Source organism: Echinococcus granulosus, assembly GCF_000524195.1.
Source record: "Echinococcus granulosus chromosome Unknown EG_S00117, whole genome shotgun sequence".
In the NCBI taxonomy this organism is placed as follows: Eukaryota; Metazoa; Platyhelminthes; class Cestoda; order Cyclophyllidea; family Taeniidae; genus Echinococcus; species Echinococcus granulosus.
This window is the reverse complement of record NW_020170497.1, coordinates 116,259-138,273: the sequence shown is the minus strand read 5'-3', so window position 1 is coordinate 138,273 and position 22,015 is coordinate 116,259. Positions and strand designations below refer to the sequence as shown.

Here is a 22,015-nt window from a genome sequence, read left to right as displayed (position 1 = left end):
GATAGATGATTCACGTGATAGTGAGATTTGGTCAATATGTTCAAACAATAACAATTTCTCGTTTGTCACACTTTCCAGAAACACTACAAAGACAGGTAGGATTGTTCATGGAGTGATTTTTTGATGCTAAGAAAGGCAAGCATCTGAAGGAAGCATAAAACTAACCAGTAGTTTACTTGGTATTCCAATTCCTACCACGATTTGCGGCTTATTTGATGATCCTAGTAGGAGAAATCAGGAAACTTTTCGAAGTGACAAATTTATTAATTGAAATACCCGCCATTCATATCCATTTGAAAGGATCAGAGGATAGCCATCATTACAAATTTACAAATGTATCTTTAAAAGTAAGAAGTCTATAACTGACCACCACCTTTCTTATCTCAATTATATTCTATTGTGCATGTGACCATTCTACTACCTGATGGAAAGTCCAAGAAAAGGATACAAACAACCTCTAGTGAAACAACAGCAGGATGAGGGGTCCCAGCATAACCCGCCTACCCCCTTGTCACCCTCCAACCGTAAAGTACAAACTTCCCTGTGTAAGTTTTGCAATATGCAGCATGAAGTAGGACGCAGTCCACTACGAATTGGACTTGATTCCGAATGACTGGGTATACCTTTTTGTTTCCGACTTTTGAGGTATATCGTAACCAGTAGATAAATTTAGTCGCATTTGCTTGTTTAGCCTTCAGGCAATACAGAGCGCTAAGCACTGTCAACGGGGGATATAGCAACGAGTTTATTAAATTTAAGGAAGAGATGGACACTTTGTCGGTTGTGCATAATCAACGGAAGGATCTCTTGTTAATCAAACTTTGCAACAAGATACAAAATCCCTCCTTATCTCGATTAGTCCTTCAGCGATTGTAACGTATACGATGAAAAGAGTGAAGGACAAATGGATGGGCAATCGAGCTAGGTGCTATCTTTTAGTGTGTGTGGGCTGATCTATTAACTTGGCAGTTTCCATGACTTTGTCAATCGTGGTGTAGGTGAATTGTTTCATCATCACTCGCTCTAGGCAAGACAGAAATCTCTTCTTGACAGATTAGTCCTGTATTACCATAAAAAGCAGGGAAGCGTAATTCTTCGCTATGCCCAAGGACAGATGGTCTCCCCTCCCAAACGTGATGCATGCCTTCGAGCTTTTTATGGCCAGAATAACATTTAATGAGTAATTTCTGCGTGGTAGGTTATTCTGCTGCCGCGCATTCTCCAAATATGATACAACGATTTGATGAGAAAATCCTGCAGTTTCGAAACTTAGTTAACTTTAATCCGTAAAATGGACAAACTTGGTTAATTCCACGGACATTTTGTGTATATTTGGCTCATGGTATGAGAAAATCAGTACAAATTACAAAAGATAGTACTACATCAAGAGGCTATCACCTATTTATGATTCGTAATGCATGTAAACAACGCCACGCATTTCACTGGTCCCTCCAACTCAAGCATGTGAGGTGAGTGATAATAGTGTTTGACATAAGGAGGAAAAATGCCAAACTACCAACAAATTAACTAAATGATTTCTTAAATAAACGCACTTATTTCTGCAACAGCGGTGACAACTTCTTTAGAAAAAGTAAAGTTGCAGGTAAGATCTCATCAGAACTAACGCCTCAAATGTTATTTTAGTCGGAGGCTTAACTGAAAAATTCTGACCTGAAATGCGTGAAATTTCATTTTCCAGTTGGCTAATGCAGCTCTCTTGCCCATATTGTTTCCTGCTTTTTGGCCAGGGTGGTCTGACCTCATTACTGTCAATCATCTACCAGCCCTTCTGCTTTTACCCATAATTCTACAACTACAACGCCCTCAGTAAGGACTCCAGAACCGTAGCTTCAACATTTCGTGTCTCACGGACAAAAGAGAGTTACTCCTTAGTACCAAAAATAAATTGTCACTGCCTTTTATATTTTTTTCAAAGAATTATCGTAGCCCAAATTTTATGGTTGTATTAAAATAACCAACTACCAATGTAGCTTAAATAAAAGCTTTCAATGAATACCCACAGCGGCTTTTTTTACAAAGGGGTGTTTAAACATAATCGTCCTCTACTTAGAGTAATTATTACAAAGATAAACTGTCCCATTGCCTCCAACTGATAACAATAAAATTCACAAAAAATGGATAAGAAATTTGGTACTTTTTCACTTATTTCTTCCTTTTCTGTCTTCCTTCTTCTTCTTCTCTAGTCTGTTGGTTGATAAATAGCACAATGGAGGAGTAGGAAGGGAAGGAGGGTGGGAGCAGCCACTGTGTAAAATAAGCATTAGGTCGTGAATGGTGTTGTGTAGGATGGAAGTCAAAGCGCTTCATTTCTCGGACATTTGGCGTTGCACACGGAGCATCATCTTCAACTCGTCTATGTAGATTTTCCCATCCTTATCGGCATCCCAGTCCGTTAAGATGGCATCCTTGATACAACGCAAATCCTCGTCGTCGTAGTCCTATCGTTGTGCGGTAGGAATTGCAAGGAAGAGAGGTTATTTATAGTAGGTTCATTTATACGTCGACTTAGCGTATTACAGACAATAAAAGGGGTGATATTGCGGTGATGGGCCGCAGACCAGTCTAGATACTTTCAGTCAGGATGGCGAGGAACATTAGTGATAGTGAATGAATGAAGCAATGCGTTTAGTAAGGAAGTTTTTTGTGAAATAAGGTACGAAGCCTAAACCTACGAACATTTACAAAGTTTGTATTGTGATGGGATGTTAAACCAATTAGTAATAAGGTAGCTGAATGGGTATTAACTTTTTACAGACAATATCTTTTCTGTCACTGACGATCCCGACCTCGGTAGCGATTCCACAGATATAATTCCTGTGATCTGGCAACTAACACTGGAGTTACCTAAGCCTGCAGCCCTGATTAGTGTATAACTTGAGAGGGCAGAAATAAAAGTACTATCAAATGTTAGCAATCGCCAAGAGTTAGCATACACACAGTACCAAGGCAGCTTTTGAGATAAAAACTCGTGACTGAGGATACTGGAGTTCTCTGAATCGCATTACTATCTGTCGCGAAATCTAGAAAGGTCTATTCTTTTCAGAACCAAAATGAGCATCAAAGCAGTGTGAGCATGCCTATGCAGCACCAGTACTGATAATAAAGTGAATTAAGCACACATAAAAGTGCAGATATCCCGGTTTGATTTGAATATCCACCACATATGCTTGCTAAAATCAGGGAGGCTTGTTAGTGATTTGCGCCGATAAGTTTGGAAAGGGTTTTGTAACCCTTCATTATTAATTTTCCACTTTGTTGAGATGATACTGTATTTATGTTACCTATGATACTAATCACCCAGACTATGAAATTTACAGCAATGGTACTGCTCAAATAACCGTCAATGCTAACTCAGAATAGTCTACTCTAAAGCGGAAATAACTTCGCTTTCCGTGTCCTAGAAAAACTGTGCCAAGGCATCAAAGTGAAGGATATTTGCAATTGACTACTAAGTTTATTGAGAATTGTAGAAAAGGCAGTTAAATTGTTACTAATTTCGGTCAGCCTTGGCTTCTGTATGATAGCTAAGACTGAGGGCTCAACGATATTTCTGGGAACATAATTACTCACATTCATAAGTTGAGAACATAATATTTAAAGAGATTAGGATGTGGGACGCTCTGGCTGCAAAACATATTTGAGTCTCCACACCCTCCACTGGAAAGAATCTCTTCTAGACCCAGACTTCCTAACAAAGAACATGATGTCGTAAGACTTGAAAATATTTACCTTCGTCTCAGAGTTGACTAGAGGCCACAGAATGGTAAGAAGTGAAGACAAGAGGTGTCAGTTTAGGGAACCTACGAGGTGGGTGAGCATTTTTTACCTACATGAAGGTCTTTTCGAAATCCCGTGGTTCGTCTTCAGCGTTGGGATTCCCTTTCTGATGACTACGCTACCAGTCTTTTCAATATTCTGTAAGTGCACAATGCAGTTGCTCCTGGAATTGCAGATTTAACAACGTCCCCATGAAGATAAGCTCGAAATTTCCCGTGCACATTACGCTATTAATCACCGAAAGCAATAACTTTTAATTTCCTTTCCGTCACTGGTAATCCTATGCCATAACTTTCAGAGATGCATCACACTTTGGAGTCAGCAATTCTCCGCAGAAACAAAAGGGAAATGTATTTGGGGGATTAGTTAAGGAACTTCTTTGTATATTTTAGAGAATGAGATCTTTTACATCCATCCTTACCGTCGTAGCTCGGTAACAAAAGAAATATTTTGAGCAGAAATGATTACACAGTCCAGATAGAGGGGGCTCGGTGTAAAATATTTTTACCATTCCTTGGTTCCGCGACGGCATATTCAGAGAGACATGAAAGTGAGTGCAGAAAAGTCAAAAAAATCGAGACAACAGTGTATTCAGGCAAACTGTGCTGATATTATCCATAATAAGTAGCCTTTAGTTCAACAGCATTCAAGAATTCGTCTGATTAAGAAATCATATATAACTAGTCGAAAGAATATCTGCATAATTGAAGGAGTAACTACAGTAAAGTACGTTTTTGCATCTTATCAGGACCAGAAAATACCTACTTTTCCCAGTATAGCATTTTGGTATGTGCAGAGAATTGTAAAAAGCATGTGATTGTGCGTGCACATCAAAAAGCACAGATAAGCGATACTGTCTTTCCCTCTCCTTTGTACTTTATCCCCAGCTTTTTCTGCTACCTTCATTCCTAATGCCACAAAATGTCCATTTCGATTTGTTCATATCATGAGTCAAGTTTAAGTCCGTTTCAAAACCGCAGATACTTCACACCAAATTTATTGAATGCCACTTGCAGAAGGCGTAGTAGTGCAACAGGCTACCATCAAGAACTGAGGCATGAAATGTGATTCTTGCCATGGATCACTCGAGGACATGCACCATGTATGGGAGAAGAGATTCTCTGTTCCTGTCACAACTGGTTAAAGTAATTCGGGGCTAATGTGTCAAGGAGGGATTTCTATCGTAGTTAAAGTGGATGATGAGGAAACAATCTGCCTACACTTACATCACGAGTGACAAAGTCATAGGAGGCATTAAGTGATGGGTTCCGCTCACATTGCATTAACGGATAAAGCCGAGCTCGACAGACCATCCATTTGTTCCTCATTTTTTCAAGGACGTTTTAAAACACGGACTGACTAACTTGCGATACAAAGAGCTGCCATATCTTGTCGCAAAATTTGTTAAACAAAAGACCCTACTGTTGATTCTTCACAGACGATTTACGCTCTATCCATTCCATAAATGAAATAAACTCATTACTTTACAAACCAAATACTATGCCTTTTTAGCGTGTGATACACTGCAGATGGAATTGGTCGCTTAAGGTTCTTTGCTATCCGAGGGTTAAACACTAACTGCATTTGAATGTAGTCTGCTCGATGTGTTGCGACTCAAAGATGGGAAACGACAGGGATCAGTCAATCCGTCAAAAGCAAGTCCTATTGCTAGAGGACAATGTAAGACTTCATTTTGCATGTAGTGGGGCTTATAAGTAGGGAAATTTGCATATCGGTGTGAGAGGGGGAGAGTGGAAAGAAGGAAGAAAGATTTTGGTCCACCTTATCCTTGTCCTCTGTATTCCCCCGTTGATATTTCACTAAGAGCTGTTAATCACGTCTTTTTGGTCATTGAATTTTACGATGGAATGACCATGTGGACAAAATAATAAAACTGAGTTTGGGTATTCTTTCGAAATTTCATTCCAAAAACTACTTTAAAATAAAAGATTGTATATTTTATTTTGATTCATCATCTTCCGAGAAGTTTGGATTATGCACTTGTCTTGATTCATTTACCTCATCTTTATCAAAATAAACAACACTAAGTAAATAAAATTCCATGGTCGTATGAAGCATGTTTGTTTGGATAAACTTTTGAGGTGAAAAGCGGTCAGATTCTACCAATCCCATGGCTGAGCGGACACCAATGATCCCTTCGATGGGTTGTAAACCTCTACCCCGCCCACTACACAACACACCTTCCCCCGACCGACCTTCTCCATTCAAGAGTTCGCGAATGGAAGTGGAAGAGAGAGACAATAAACACATTGTAGCCAAAACACATAATTTTGAAAAAATTGATGGAATTTACACCATCCGTGGGTGATACTCGCCATTTAGATAGGGTGGATTTGATTAACAAAGGGGAACCAACTTGATTACTTGTCACAAATTGTGAAGAGGAAATAAACTGGAAATAGGATGTAACATATCAAGGCCTAGATAGCCGACATCCGTAGTCACATTTATTCAGCATTAAAAATGGGCCAACAAAACTAAGTTTATAAATAAAGAAGCAATAAGAAATCACTCTCAATATTCCTGTGATCATCAGATTCATTTCAAGCCCTAAAATGGCATCTCATTGATTCAAGAATACGAAGAAATGAAGATTTTCTTTAGGTGTCAATGTGTCAGTGACGGGTGACCAGGCCAATTTCTGTAACAAGAAGAGGTGAGTTGGGTTTAAAACGCTAAAATGGGTAATAAGTTGATGCTCTTGGCCTAAGGCTAATCAAAGCGTGGGAATAACTTTAAACAGACGATGCCTTTTGTTACCCTCAGTCGCCACTTTTTCATTCAAGCTCGCAGAAGTGATTGTGTTGGGCAAAGAAATCCTCACTGAATGCCAAATATTCTCCGAAACTTTTGGAAAAAACAAACTCTACGCATCATTTCGTTACAAACATAAACAAATTAAAAATTTGGTTCTTTTTAAAATTAATCTCAAATTTGACAAGTTCATCTACTCGCCTAAATATGCTTCATTTTAAAACGCCCATCTGGAAGGATTTTCTAATTATGCTACAATTTTGGGTAAAAATTAAAATGAAGTCCTGCTTAGCTAAGGGAAACGCAATAAAGGGTAAGACATTTAATACCTTGATTAATTGTCTACCTCTTCATTTTGGTTCCATTTTGTACTTACGTCGGGCGAAATGGCCTCCAGACATAGCCACTAGCACCCAACCCCTCTGCTCAAGTATTATCGTCTTTCGTCTTAAGAGAGGTCTCGGCGTACTAGACAGGGTTCTGCTGGAAATTGTGCCAAATTCCTACTGCAAAGAGAAAGGTCCAGGAATTCTGAGTTGTTTACTCATTTTCATGTTAATTAGGTGATTATGGTCAGGCTAAAGTGTCATGTCCGCAGTTCATGGCATAACGGGGTCCTGTTTAACTGCCTGCCAAGTAATTTGACAAAATTCCCATCTCTTATTTGGCAAAGTGTCTTTTTTCCTCTCTCATATTAGTCCTGCCTGATTTGAAGAATTTTTCGTTGACAATGTCAATCATTTCAAAAGCACTACCTACATGTCGACTCAAATACGCATTATTTACAATATGCAGCTTTGTTCGTCTCTAAGCTGAGACGACTTAAAGAAGGAAAAGTAGCATGAAGGAATGACATATCACATATTCATCATTTTTTTCTTCATTATTTATTGACTGATTAAGTAAGAAACAATGGCATTCCTCTGGGGGAAAGCAGCAGGTACAACCATTTCTCATTCTACGCAATTAAATGCTCCCTTTCATCTGCGTGCCGACTTTAGGGATTTGTGGAGTTGCTTGCGCAGTTCATCAATTATACATTTAAAGCCATTATGGGAGTTGGAGCTCCATAAACACACGATTCACTGCTCATTTATCTCAATGTGTCTCAGGGCTAATCCCCAGCCTAGCCCACACCCTGTGGCCTCGGATGTAGGCAGTAGGTGGTTGAGCAAATAGCTAATTTACAAAAACACTTTGCCAATTAAATTTGCATTTTAAGCAATGAATAGGTGGGGGGGGGGGGGGTTCCGCTTTTAAACCGCTTATCTCTACTGAATGACAACAAAGTGCACTAGTCTCTAGTGTGTACCTGAATTTTATTATCAAATTTATAATTTATGCTTCCGAGCAGTAAGAAATTTAAGTACAGGAGAGGCGGTTATATAGAACGGGACTTTTGAAGCCTGTTCGTTGAGGAAATGGATACTTCGTCCACCATATTGAAGTCATTTGTTATGGTGGGTAAACGGAGTTAGGACTGTTAATCTGAAACTCCTGTGTGCTTTTAAGATTGGGATTGGTTTGGCGTTTTCAGTATCCATTTTTGAGTACAATATTTTGATCGGCTAGCATTTAGAAACTAAGTTGCCAAGAGACGGAGATACAGTAAATTTCACATGAAGGGATTGGGAAGGGCAACAATCACCCATTGAAAACTCCTGATCTGGTGTAGAATTGTGATGAGATTGAGTTCATTTTAGCTATCTTTAGCCCTCTAGAAAATGCCTTTTACAAAGGAGTCTCCAAAGGTTCTAACATCCCTGACCTGCTCCAATTCACAAATCGGATATCTGGAGAAATCTTGAAGGTGCCATAAATCAGCCTATCAATCCCTCAATCAATCCACTAGTAGGTTTTATAAAATAACGGTTTTAAGGGCCATGTATAAATGATCACTTAGTAATGAAACCGAGATGATGTTTTGTCACCAGCTTCTAAATTGATACAGTTTACAATAGATCGCACGTCAGTCTCATTGGTGCACCGTTCTTGTCAATCGACTCCAGACTACATTTTTGGAAAGAAAAACAAAGTTCAATTCCCCTCTTTCGTAAAACATTTCCCAGGTTTTCAATGAATATGTAAAACCATTAATTTCTACATAAAAGTGAGGCAAAACAACGACGACTTAATAGCAAAGACATCCCATAAATTTCGTCTTTCAAGAACTGGTTGATGAAAATCTGCCATTTTAAATTGCGAATCAAACCAATGCTAGAAATCTACTCCTCAAACAAATTAGTCAACATTCCAAGGTGAAGCAATAAAACACGGAACTGCTTAACATATGTGCCTTCTTAGTTGACAATGGGATAGTTGGCACTAACCTCGTTGGTGGTCAGACGTCACCGATTCTCGGGGAAACAAGCACAGACCTTACATAAAATTCAGATAATTGCTAAAACCACCCCGATTCTTACAACGAGGCATGAGATGTCATCCTTTGACTACCTTTTTCGATTCATATGAAAATATTGCAGTAGGAACCACAACAACTGGGAGTATCCATATGCAATAATTCATTGCATAGTGAAACAGCTTTCCACTTTTCGACTCTTAGAAGTATTTCTAACAGAGAATTGTTTCAAGCGTTGATTTTTTACAATTAAATTGTCGTCTCATAAAATTTATTCCCATGTATGCATCCGTGCATAAATACGTAAAAGCAAAACGAAATTTGGGCATCCATTCTGAGCTGCGCAAAATCAGTGTCCGTTTATGAATTAACTTTAAAATATTAGATCCCCTGGACTTATAATATTCTTGGAGGGAAGGAAATGGGCAAATTAATGCCTAAAAATATCACTTTATTAAGATTTTCTAGCCTCGGTCAAAAGGTAAGGTGCATTATTTTTAAGTGATCTACCCAAATTTCCTCAAAAGGAGGATATTTCATTTTCCTTTTCAAGCAAATCAGAGGATAGAGTAATTACAAAAAAAACCTTAAAAACAAGTAGCAATTTGGTCTTTTTCAAAGTGGTATGAAAGTTTCCTTTGCTGGCGTTTAGCAACTCACGGTAATGCCTAACAATGATTTCGCATGTCAGAATTTTGCTATGAACACATGAAAGTGGCCCTTGAACCCACGTCATGCACTGTTTGACAGTGAAAACCGTGTTGACAAGGCTAATATATGGAAATATTGCAGAATAGTCTGACAATAGCAGAAATTTTTGGATTTAAAAGTTGTAAAATTAACTTGAATAATTGCTTACTTCCTGTGTAAGGTCGAGAAGATCTTTGAAGAATGCTGATAGTTCTTCATCCTGCATATAACCATTATGGTCCTAAAATAAAAACTTTTCTCTTTCAGTTCCGAGATCTTGGCAAAAGAGGAAACTTGATCACTTTGAATTATCAGTTTTTCCAAGGTGAAATCCTTGAAGGAGTTGATTAAGTCGCTCATGTCGACAGTACCATACACACGAGCGGATGCATGCTTGAGTGTACAAAAGAAATTAGGAAAATAAGCAGGAATTGCATTTGTTCGACCGCCGGACATTAAAACAACCCCTTGAAACCAGCTTCGATTGAACCGTCTCATCACAGAACACTCTACTTCACTTTGACTTGATATTCAGCCTCCAATAACTGCCCAAAGCCACAAATGTTTGTGAATTTTCCCTTTTTCCGTTCTTTCCACAGAAAGATTAATCTCTTTTACAATCTCTGATCAAACAAAGCAACAGGCCTTGAAAGGTTGCTATGGCTCGGAAATGATCTCTCAAATCCTGAGTGGCTCATTGCCATTTTGCAAGACCAAAAGCCTTCTATTTTGGACTACTTTATGTCTCCACTCATAAAAAATGTCCTCACAGGCTGTTATTCGCCACTTGGACTAATGACTTCTGAACAGGTTTTAGATCCACTTGCCGAATTATATTTACAAAACAGAATTACCTCTTGCTAATGAGTGGACTGCAACTACGGTTGTCTGTTTTGTATCGCTGCAAAACCAAAGGTCCGCTATGACTTAAACATCCCTTTTACGAAAAGATTAATTACTGAATTAAGTGTAGAGTTCTTAAGCAACTTAACCTATCGGACACCAAATGCACTTGCTGACAGTTTATCTCTATGCACTGAAGACTTTTCTGTCCTTCTGCAGAGAAGCACTTTCTTTCTTATTATCTGATACTCCCGAAAAGTCGACATTGTGTTATTTAGTGGACTTTTGGCTGAAAAGCATGCACATCCCAGTACAATACTTATTGTGTACTTGGACAAAAAAGAGCTGATTCACATTGCCAACACGTGGCCTTAGAAATGCCTTTTTAAATTGCTTACCACTGAATTATTCCAAAAGGATTCGGTTGCTCCGACGAGCTGTCGAGTTGATGGCCACCTTCGTAACTATACTTTTAAATACACTAACGATACAATTCCCTTTGACAACATTGCAAAGTTACATGGTAAGTTCATGGGAAAATTCCTGTCCCCTGCTCATTATTGTTTTCATTTATGACCAAATTTCAATGCCTTATTTGTTCTTTCTCTCTGCGGGATCCAAAATTTCACACAACTATAGCGGGATAAATTAGTGCGAAAAGCTCTAACTTTCCGCATAGGTAGCTAAGTGATGTCCTTGATCAAGTGATGTGGAGATAGAGATTAGCGGGGATTAAGCATTAAGCAGGCGAATGGGAGTTTGAGAAGGGAAAGTGGGGAATGGGAGGGATTTACCTCATCATAGTAGCTGAAGACCCGATCAATATCGTCGTCGGTTATTTTTCCAGGACTCTTAAAAAAGGGTCTTTTCAGAAAGTTTTCTTTTACTGGAACTAATCTAAAATGAGGAATTAATAATATACCCAAACATTGGCTTTAGAAATTATATTTTTTCCCAAAAAATAGAAAAATATCCCGAGAATTGTGGAAATTTTACTTACCAAAGAAGTCGATAAAAATATGAGTAGTTAATGCGTGATCTCGTACACAAAAAAATCTGTTTGCCTAACTAAAAATGAATATACAAACGGCTTTTAGGGCTTTGAGCAATATTTGCCCACAAATTAAGGACTAGAAAAGGAAAACAATAATGTAATAGTGACAGCTTCTTCTTAGAAAGAGCTGCGTAAACATTATGGAAGAAAGCATCAAGTATGCGACCAAATTCATCTGAAGAGTTGGCATAACGTTTAAAAACAATGCAAAAGTTGTTTCACTTAATTCATTACCTTGCCATTTCACTGAGCTGTAATTTTCTGTCCTTGTTCTTGTCAAATATTCGTAGCTAAAACCAAGCAAAAAAAGGAAGTTTTGCTCCCCCGGAATAATTTTAAGCATCTTTCTAGGTGGAGGAGAGACTTACAATATTATCAGTGTATTCGATGAGCTTGTCTTCTGAAATCAAGTTGCCCTTCGGTGAGTGCTTGAACAGCTCCTTGAGGAAGTCCTTCAATTTACAAGAAAGAAATAGCTCGAGGTAATAAAAGCCTAGCGTAAACCTGTATAAAGCAACAAGTAGCAAGTAAAAATGCAACCTTCAGTTCGTCGGCCTCGATAAATCCACTTTTGTCTTTGTCAAACATCTTCCACACCTAAGAATAAGTAGAGCGATTTAGTCATTTATTTGTGATTTGTGCTGATAGAGTATAGTGTACTTGAAACTACACCTCCTCATGCGTTCCTTCTAGCTTGACAGTTGACACCGGTATCACATAAAATGGCAAAATCTACACCATTGGTAACAGAAATGAGGTTTACTGAATTACCATTCGTACAGTTTAGCTATATTTTAGACACCATCTGCTTAAGGCTTGGGCAAATTTCTAGAGTAACTTACCACCACTAAAATGCAACCTTTGGTATGCATTAACGCCTCAATCTTTTGCTTTATATGATAGGTCATGAAAGTAAGACCATCTTAACTATATGCCAGCTGGGAGGTGCACCTGTTTCCTTTGAATTGCCGCGTTTTAATGGGAGGTTTTTGAAACAAACGGGTTGATGCATAAAGCATTACCTCACCCGATGTTTTGTTAAACTCGTCTAATTAAAGCTCCTTTCATGAATCTTTCTGCATAATTTCATCAAATTATTTGATATTATGGGAATTTCACTTCCCGTATGTAGTTTCACGCGACCAAAATGAAGGTGGATTTAAGTTTCCAGTCTACATCTTTAAGACTTGAGTGATACAAAGTAAGGCTGAAGTAAGTTTGAATTTCCTAGTCTCCATTTTGATAAAATAGTACCATTAGATATTTGTCAGTTGTTGGATATCGGCTTAATGCGTCAATTCATCTGTTGAAGATGCATCAGTGGATGCTCCAAGCCGAATTTTTGTGTTCCACCATCAGCCTGTGTGTCTACGCGCTTTCCTACTTTACTAATTCCGATTAATTCACCATAGCGTGGAGATATAAAACCATATATACCACACAAATTAAGCACCCCTGCCTTAAGGCTAAACTTGAACACTTTGTAGCAGAGCTTGGGAAGTGTTTTTCAGGGCTGTGAAGCCTGTTCGTCATAAGGCCCCTTACGAACAGGCTAATAAAGAATCCGCATAAAATTAGGCCCAAATTTAGTTCTGTTGTAAAAAAGAATACAATCTTCATTTTTACCCGCTGGATGTGTACATTGGTTTGGTTTCGAGGCATACTCGAGATATGCAATCACGCTTATTAGGTGGTTAATAGGGAAGTTCGGATGCCAAAACGATGTAGTTTTTACGGGATTTCATGAAGCGTGGTACCTGCATCAGATATTCGTCCAAGCGCTTTCCAGGGTAAATTTAAAGTCACAATTTTTTGCTCTACTTTCACACATTTTCACCACACAGTAAAATAAGCGATGTAGGTAGGAACAAACTATTCATTTAAAAATTTCCGTTAGTAGTTGGGTTTTCCTCACATTTGACACTAAAAACTTATTTTAGATTGTGAAAAAAATCCATCAAGCAAAGTCTTATACTGGTTACCCAAGTTCCATTTTTATTGCGGAATATTGCAAAAAATACGTGAAATTTAAAATGTGAGCCTGGTCCAAAGTGGGTTGTAACTAGCAAAATGAATATTTTCTCTAATTCGGAACTTTATTTCGGCCCCTGTTTGATCAGTTCCACCTTTTGCTTTTGTCACCTCCCAAACACCTTCATGCCAATGGGTTTGATGACTTGTGTCACCTCAAGGACTTAATCCTTTTCCATTATAAGTCGTGATTTCTCACTTTGTCAGATGATAAAGAAAGTCTTTTATGCCTTTTAGTGTAAAAAGAAAAGCTAAAGGGCAGAAATTGTCACTTGCTCGCATAAAATCCACACTTGATTGGACGAACTGTTCACGAAAAAAGAGGAAAATGAACTCCTCCTCTGTCGGCAAGAGTTGGGCCAGCTAAAGCACAGAAAAGCATACTTTTCATCAGCTGTCATCCAAACTTGACAGCAAAATGTGTCTCCCTAGAATTTTAGAATTTAGCGGCAAGAATTAACTGTGATGGAAGCTATTTTCCGACATCCTATTTTCAGATCACCTGGAGAATCGTATAACTATCTGATTTAAGTGAAAGGCAACTATTCGGACTCCATTTATGAAGGTGGGATGGCAATTTCTGTGAAGTATCTGTTTTGAAATTTGCTTCCCCATTTTACGAGAATTCTTTAGCAAGGTTAAAAATTTTCAAACAAAGAGAAGTTTTACTCTTTCCATAGATATAAAATGGCCAAGTTGCTTGCAGCACTTAAAGAAATCTTGATAAAAGCGCTGAAATCATGCACTGACAGAAGATGTCAAATTGGCCCGGGAAAAACTCTATTCGTTTCCTTCTCAGATGTTTCCTTTGTAAATATGGCAAAACATGCCCAAAATTTCGGTTTCATATCTTTCATTCAAAGAGAACCGAAATATCTTTTATGGAAAAATTGGTGATGCTTTTATGTTTAGAATCCATTATCGCCAATTTTTGATGGCAAACTTAACCCATTTTAAAAAAGCACATTTAATATTTGAAATATAAGTGGGGAAATTCAGTTAAAGTTTCAGTTAGTTGCTCGATGAGAGATCTGTAGTCTTTTGAAGCAATAGAATGATTCAAGCAGTATTTAACAGATGTAAATCCACTTTAAATTACCCGTCGACATTTTTTCTTCTTGGCTATTTATTTTACCAGCAGGCCTCTACTTAAGTTGCTTGAATTAAGAACAATCCTCCTCCCCTAGCAGAAGGAGGCACCAAGTAACTACACTAAAATTCTTCATCCTCAATCAAGTAAAGTAAATGTGAAAGCACTCTTTTGATGTAGCCCTAAAACGAGATATTTCAACACCTAATGCTTTATGCGAATAATCACTGGTTAAAATAGTAGGTCGCTTTTATAACTACTCTTTTTGAAACTTATAGGTTCCACACTTTCTGAACTAACTCAGTGCATCTGCCACGTTTAGAGGTAAGTTGACTTTATTATTCTTTTCAAAGTTAGGAGAGGTCATTTAAACAATTAGCGACTGATAGAAAGCTTGTTTTTATTACCTCGAAAGGGTAAATTATTATGGTGTGTCTCCCTGAAAAACAGGGAGTATACTGCATTAATAGGTGGCCTTGCATATTGCAACATTATGTCGCTCTTTCTTTCGTAACCTGAACTAAGAACAGCTTTCTATTTCCGATTAAGTTGAGACTGCAGCTTTCCTGCCATCAAATCCATGGATGCCTTTTGCGAAGCGTGGCCGGGATGGTTATCAACAACTATACTGGTATAAACAGGAAGTTGGATAATTTCAAAGTTTAATATTGGCAACGCTATAAAGTGGCTTTATTGAAGAAAAAACCTTATTTATGGTATTTAAAATGGGATAAGATAACAGGGGAATAAATTTACTCCCTAAGAAGTGTAAACCTTCCAACCACTCGTGAAATAAGCGTCTCCCGGTCACTAAGCTAGCAGCTATTCTCGTCTACGTTAGGTAATTCCACTGGTTTTACGCATAGAGAAAATAAAGCCTCCAGCGTAACGAACAAAAGATATTTTTGTTTTGTGCACATTAAAATGCGTATTTCTGTAAAAATTATGAATCATCTATTTATTTTAAAGTAAACAGATAGCATTACCTCCGAGATATCAATCCGATCATCATCGTTTTTGTCGAGGCTTTCACGCAGTTCAGCTATCAACTGGTCAATTTCTTCATTAAGCATATGCTAAAATATTTTAGAAGAAGAAATTCATCCTCAGAATTGCAAAAACTATAAGAGACATAGAATCTGATTGAGTCAGTCTGTTATAAAAAAAGGGAGGCAAAAAATGAACATCAACTGATTTCTTTTGCCTGTTTGCATGGATTCTATAGAGATAATAAGAAGTAAGAAAATTATTTGGCACTTAGCAAGAGTAGGGAGCAGATTTACCTGTTTTAAGTCCTCGGGAACAATTGCATCGAGGAGCTCTGAGAAGAATAGATGCATTTCATCGCCTTCAATAAATCCGTTTCCTGAAAATAAAATTCCGCATTCATATCGCCCTGATTAGTAGGTCTTTCCTTCTTGGCTTTTATATTCCTTGTAATTTCATCACCCACTCTGGCTTGGCCTTCATAAATTTTGAAAATTTTACAAACATGAAGAGATAACTTTGTAGCTGACTTACTTTACGTAATGTGTTACCATTTTCGTGGCTACTTACTTATGGCATTTTTTCAAAAAAAAATAGGTTGAAATTCCTGTCAAATGCTTTATTTTTGAATAACTCAGGTCCCACAACATTTGACAATTTAAATGTTTAATAAGGATTATTTTGTGACATAAGGTAGGCTGTTTTGTGTAACGACCTTTGTTGGCACCACCATTTCCAACTACTTGGCTTTGTCTCGTGTTAAACAATAGGATTTTCTGCCTAAAACTTTCCTTATTGTTCAAGCTGACACAGGAGTTATTTCAGACTGGTGAAGTTCGAACTACCAGGTCAATCAAAGCTCTTTGCAAAGGTCCACGCCGTGTTGATTATGTGGGTAGAATTTTGACACTGGTAAACCCTAAAACCCCATTTGGTCCTTGCCATAGTTAAAAAGTTAGTCTATATCCCTTCTTCTGCATTGAAATATAAGTAGCTATGGCCGTATATACACAACTAGCTGCAGAAGGAAATAAAAAGTGAGGAGGAAAACGAACTTTTGGACCCAATCACGATTTTGGGAATTAGGCTTTCGAATTTGAAACGTCACATATGGATGACGCATGTTCTTTATAAGCTTCAGATGACTTCGTCCCTGTAAAACTAAGAGCCACGAACTAGTAAAATAAATGTAGGGCTGTTTTTTGCTGCTTGATGATGATTTTATTTGCCTGATTTAAACGAGTTAATTTTACATGGAACGCATCTACTGCCGGAGGCAGATCCAGATAATAAACGTGCCAGTGAAATTGGGGGAGATCTCATCCATGCACTCAAGACACCTGCAAGGACACTTACATTTTCCCACCAACACGTTTTGGGTGGTTCGAGTGGATTGTTTCATAAAGTTGTAAGTTGTAAATGCCTTTAAAGCAGACAAATAAAGGATCCATGAAGGCTAAGTAAAATGTCATGGGAATAGATCCATTTGACCTCTTTGTATATTCCGACATGACCTTTACTTACACACAGTAATTCGTTAAAGTTTTTCCTTGAATAATATAAAAGGATGAAAAATCAGGAAGAGCTAATTTCCTTAAAGAATGTATTAAAGTAACCTATAACGAAGTTACTTCGAATCGGTGCTTCGGTCTGGTGGCAGGTACTTTTAGGAAATAGTTCGTCATAAAAACCTTGACAAGCTAAAAGTAGTTTATTTTTGGCCTACATGGGAGGCATCAGTTTAAAATCAACTAAGGATAGAAAAGGGAATGATTTACAAGGCATTATCAAACTTACCGCCTTTAGTACAGCGTTTAAGGTTAAATCCGTCCTACTTCATAAATTCCTTATAAATAGCGAAGATTTAATCAGGAAGTTCGGTTAATTTCTCTAAAATGTTCATCATTTTTACATCCCATGTTTATCAACGTTGATTGATCAGTCATCGCATATTTCGGTCGCTATCTTGATACCGCGGTTCCCTGTACATAACATTTGTGCTGTGCCATCAGCAAACTAGCCGTTCTACTCAGACCCAGCCCATAACCCTACGGCATTTTAAGGCAAAACTAGTCGTTTAAGCTTCATTTAATGCTTCAATTTAGGATGTTTGTAATTAAAAGATCATCTGTACTGATTGAGGGAATTAAATTCACCCTTTTCTTTCCTGGGTTTAAATTTAAAATTTTGGGTATACTGCTTAAGACATGTCGTCTCTTCTGAAAATACATTCAAACTTATATAATTAAGGGCGATGGTGGACGACAAAAAATTGAGACGCTTGAGCGCAACGCCCCTACTAGTATGCACATGGATATAATAGTAATTTTAATACAAGAAACGCCTTCACAACCGCTATTCACTTGAATTTAGGGTAATTTTTTTAAGCCTCCGATATGTGATTTACTTTAAGTGACTTGATTATAAGAAGAAGTAACTTTTCAAAACAAGCAGTGCCATTAAAGCTGTAATTTTAAAGTGGGTAACTTAAGCAGCCTTGTTTGACCAGGAGAAAACAAAACTGGAACTGTTCTGTCCACTACTTAGTCCCGAGCATTTGTATCTCGTTTTATCACTCGTATAAGCAAATCTAAGCACACTTTAAATCACTTCTTTATACTCTTTTGTTTTAAACTTCGTGGGGAAAATTTATCGTCCAAGAAAAGTCACCTTGTCATTTTTTTGAAAAATAAGGACCATTAAGCAGAAGCAAGACCGAACACCTTCCCCAGCTATTTGACTCGTTTGGAGTCGGGTAGATTCTCACTGCCCAGCGATCAAATCACAAAGTTAAGGCGCACTTCCTAATGATAGTGTGCTGACAATGACCTGGCGAGATAATAGATCTTTAAAAAAATAACCAAGGACTGGTAGAAGTGAAGGCGATTGATGATCAAGATAAGTTGAATTAAGCATTTATATGGAAACCAAATAACATATTGAATCACCAGAGGCTGTGGATATATGCTAACTTTTAACTAGCCGCGACGTTGCTTGAATAGATTAACAAACGAGGGTTGTAAAAGAAAAATGAAGGCAGAATACGCTTCCACTCAACCAATCCGTCTCACCGAAAATGTATTGTATGTGTCAGCTAAGTTGGAAATAAGACACTAACTAAGTCACTGTCGTAAGTCAAAAAGACAAAGAAGTTACTAAGGGACGGGATAGAACATTTCAAACCCGAGGTACTTTACCGAGGACTCATTTTACTCTAGAATCTGTCATAAAACATCAAGCAAATTGACCATTTAGGGATCATTTACTGAAGGTCCACACTTATTGAGCAAATACGATTAAAAGCGGATAAAAACTGGGAGACAATTTCCCATTTGAACTGGTTTATGAGATATAATTAAGGTCTACTGAATTCTTCAAGTGTCGGTATCAAATTAACGCAAACAGTGAAACGAGTCATCAAAAGCAAGAAGCAAAGGTTGTTTTAAAGCAATGTAACCTATAAAACATAAAAGTAGCGCAATGAAGATCAAGCTGCAAGCATCTGGTACATATAAGTGAAAAATTTTAGTCCACCACTCACCGTCTCTGTCGTAGCGAAGCCACACATCGGCGAACTGTTCGGCCGAGACGTGACGGAACTTGAGCTCCTTCTCATCGAAGTAGTCCTTCAGCAGATTTCGCTGTTGCGCGTGTGGTGAACATTCATTTAGTAGAGGCTCGCCGGCTGCCATGTTGCCGGTGTTTATGCTGTCACACTTACTCCCTTGGTTCTCCATTCTCCGCCTTCCAGGTTGGCTTGCCTGCTCGCCTGTCTCGTCCGCTCACTAATAAACGCTAGCATGTGAGCACACGCACCCACGCTAGCGCTTCACTTAGGGCGCGGTTACGCATCTACTGTTGCTCATACGCTTGATTAGCTTAGCTTCTCATACTTAGATGTTGCACAAGTTAAAGCGACTTTCCTGAACTTACTAACTAATGACGACAAACCCCAGATTCCATCTACCAATATCTAAATTGGTTTTAATCATATTCTATCCTACCAGACTAATGCACTTAACCCAGAATCTAACCCTAAAATTTCCAATCAGTTTGTGTACAGCTGATTCCACCGAAACAGCCTGCCTCAGTTCCGCATCAATTCCGGTCATCAATCCACATGCCCACACTACTGTGGGACTCAGTTTGACATTTTTATTCTGTCGCACATGGTGATATGATCTAGAAAATCTTGGCCTCTGGCCAAAATTTCTCTTCAGCTTATCCGTGTTCGTCTAAAGCTAAAACCTACATTAGTATCTCCTTCGTAACCCTGCCTTACAAAGTCGTTAATGCCCGATGATCTCTCGGAAAGACTCGTGCTGTGTACAATTTTGCCTCACGACAACTTGAACAACAATAAGACTTCTGAAATTAGGCTACGTTTTTCAAGGAAAAATTACTGGACCATTTGATCATTATAGCCGTGTTCGTCACTGATTCGAAGATGTAAGACCATCTTTTAACCAGCTTTATCATTCCAATGTCTTCTCTACTGTATTCGCTCCTCGTGTAAACCGTATTTAAAGTCTTTAGTGCGAGGAGACCTTCACGGGTTGCACGATTTAGTTAACAGGGAAGTCTTTATCGCCTCACTTTTGTGCGAAAGAAAACTTACCATGGTGGTCCCTAGCTGTGCATGTGATAAAAAACTCGCCTGCTACGAAGTGTTATGCCATACGGCAGCGTTACTTTCATGAGTCCATCAAAGTTCGGTTACCCCTTCGACTTGAGCTCCACTAGTGATTTTATTCCATCAAGTATGAGGCGGTGTACGAAAAGTTGGTGCTGAAGTACAAGTATGCGCACTAGCTTGATTTTCTTGTTGTGATAAAAAAATTTCCTAGTGATCAGAATAGTAGAAGCGCCTTTCACTTTCCCCTGCCCCTTTTGAAGTCTAGTGACACGCAAAATTTTGAACTCATTAAAATCATATCAATACTCGCCTTTAAAAGAAATTCTTTGAAATTAAACAACCGTGACCTTGACTGAGTATCACATTGTGATCGGATGTACATTACCCGGGTTTTTAATAAAAGCAGTTTTAGGATCACTCGCAGCTGTTGCTTGACGAAGAAAAGAAATAAATTAGTTAAAACATTTGTACATTTCAAGGAGTTTAACCGTAGACCCTTTATTAAGGCTGTGCGCAAATTGCTCAACAGGATAAATTACAGGAGATCGGGTGGGGTCACATCACCTGAGTAGGCGGTATCTGTAGCGATGAAGGCCTCTGCCTAAATTTTCACTCCGTCATTATTGTGAAGACCATTCAGAAACAATGGGTAGGACTCCACCTATCTTGATGTAAAAGAAAACAGTGAATGATGAGGAAAAAGTGAGAAAGGTACTATTAGCTCTTCTTCCTACAATTTCCCTACACTTGTGTTCCTGGAGGGTGTGAATTTGAAGTTCTCGCTTTTTAACAATGACATATAACGACTTGCCTCTTCTTTTAAGTTAACAATAGGCCATAGCAATAAGAAAAATTTTTAGGTTACAGGAGGACTGAGAGACTACTAGAATATTCTCGGAACTTTAGTGTCAGGTGAAAGTATCAATTGCGGCGACTGAAAAGTCCATGTAGTTAGAAGCCCAAGCAAAATAAAAAAGCATCTATTTGAAGAGATGCTGGTGTTACGCAACCCAACTTATAAACAAACTGTCCCAATTCATCTTGTCCATTTTCAAAATGCTTTAAATTTTCTCGTTCTCGTTCGCTTTGGGACCATAAGTACACCACAGAGTAGCCTTGAAAATGCCGACTAGCTTATCCGCCTCTAAAGTTTCCTACTTATCATGAAGGTTGTCAAAGTTCTTTTTTAATGATTTGGAATTGGGAAGTTTTTTTAATTCCGACCTCATGTAAACGATGCTAAATGAGCGTGAGTCTCTTTTTTCTGCCTCTTCCTATGTTGATGGTAATAAATAACTACTTTACCCTCCGGTCAAAAATGGTTAGATAACTTCTTCAAACACAATTAATCAGTAGCCTTGTGCTGTTAAATTCTCTCCCTCAAAACCGATTAGTGAAAAAATTTTTGACTTAGAGTGAAGGCTTTGCAATATGTCTCTTTACCTCTTAGAAAGAGGTATCATTTAGAAGGAAGCAATATGAGCGAAGAATTTAAGACCGTACGGGATAACATGCGGGCAATAAATTTTATCTCTAGTTTTTATTGCAAGCCCTCATTCACTTAGTAGTCTTTGGCTGTGGATAGCTCATCTTTTAATAATGATATAAGGTAGATAATATCAAATTGGGCTGTTCCATTAAGTTTATCAAAAAGGCTGCAACTGTAATGTAGGTATCCACCGCCAGCGTCCGCATGGAACACCTTAAAGTGCTTTTAAATAATTTAAGACGGCGTCTATTGTTTAAGCTCTT

The 22,015-nt window shown here is 38.2% G+C and overlaps 1 protein-coding gene across 1 annotated transcript; it reads right to left on the bottom strand. All coding sequences in view use genetic code 11, as the record gives it.

The window, feature by feature from the left end:
• Nucleotides 1-2,324: 2,324 nt before the first annotated feature.
• On the bottom strand, nucleotides 2,325-19,319 carry EGR_08730 (Calbindin-32; the record flags this gene model as incomplete). Its single annotated transcript, XM_024497979.1, has 6 exons — nucleotides 2,325-2,459; nucleotides 11,888-11,971; nucleotides 13,842-13,913; nucleotides 15,627-15,716; nucleotides 15,924-16,006; nucleotides 19,169-19,319. 6 exons carry the CDS (start codon nucleotides 19,317-19,319, stop codon nucleotides 2,325-2,327), a joined length of 615 nt encoding a protein of 204 aa, XP_024347612.1.
• Nucleotides 19,320-22,015: the final 2,696 nt, after the last annotated feature.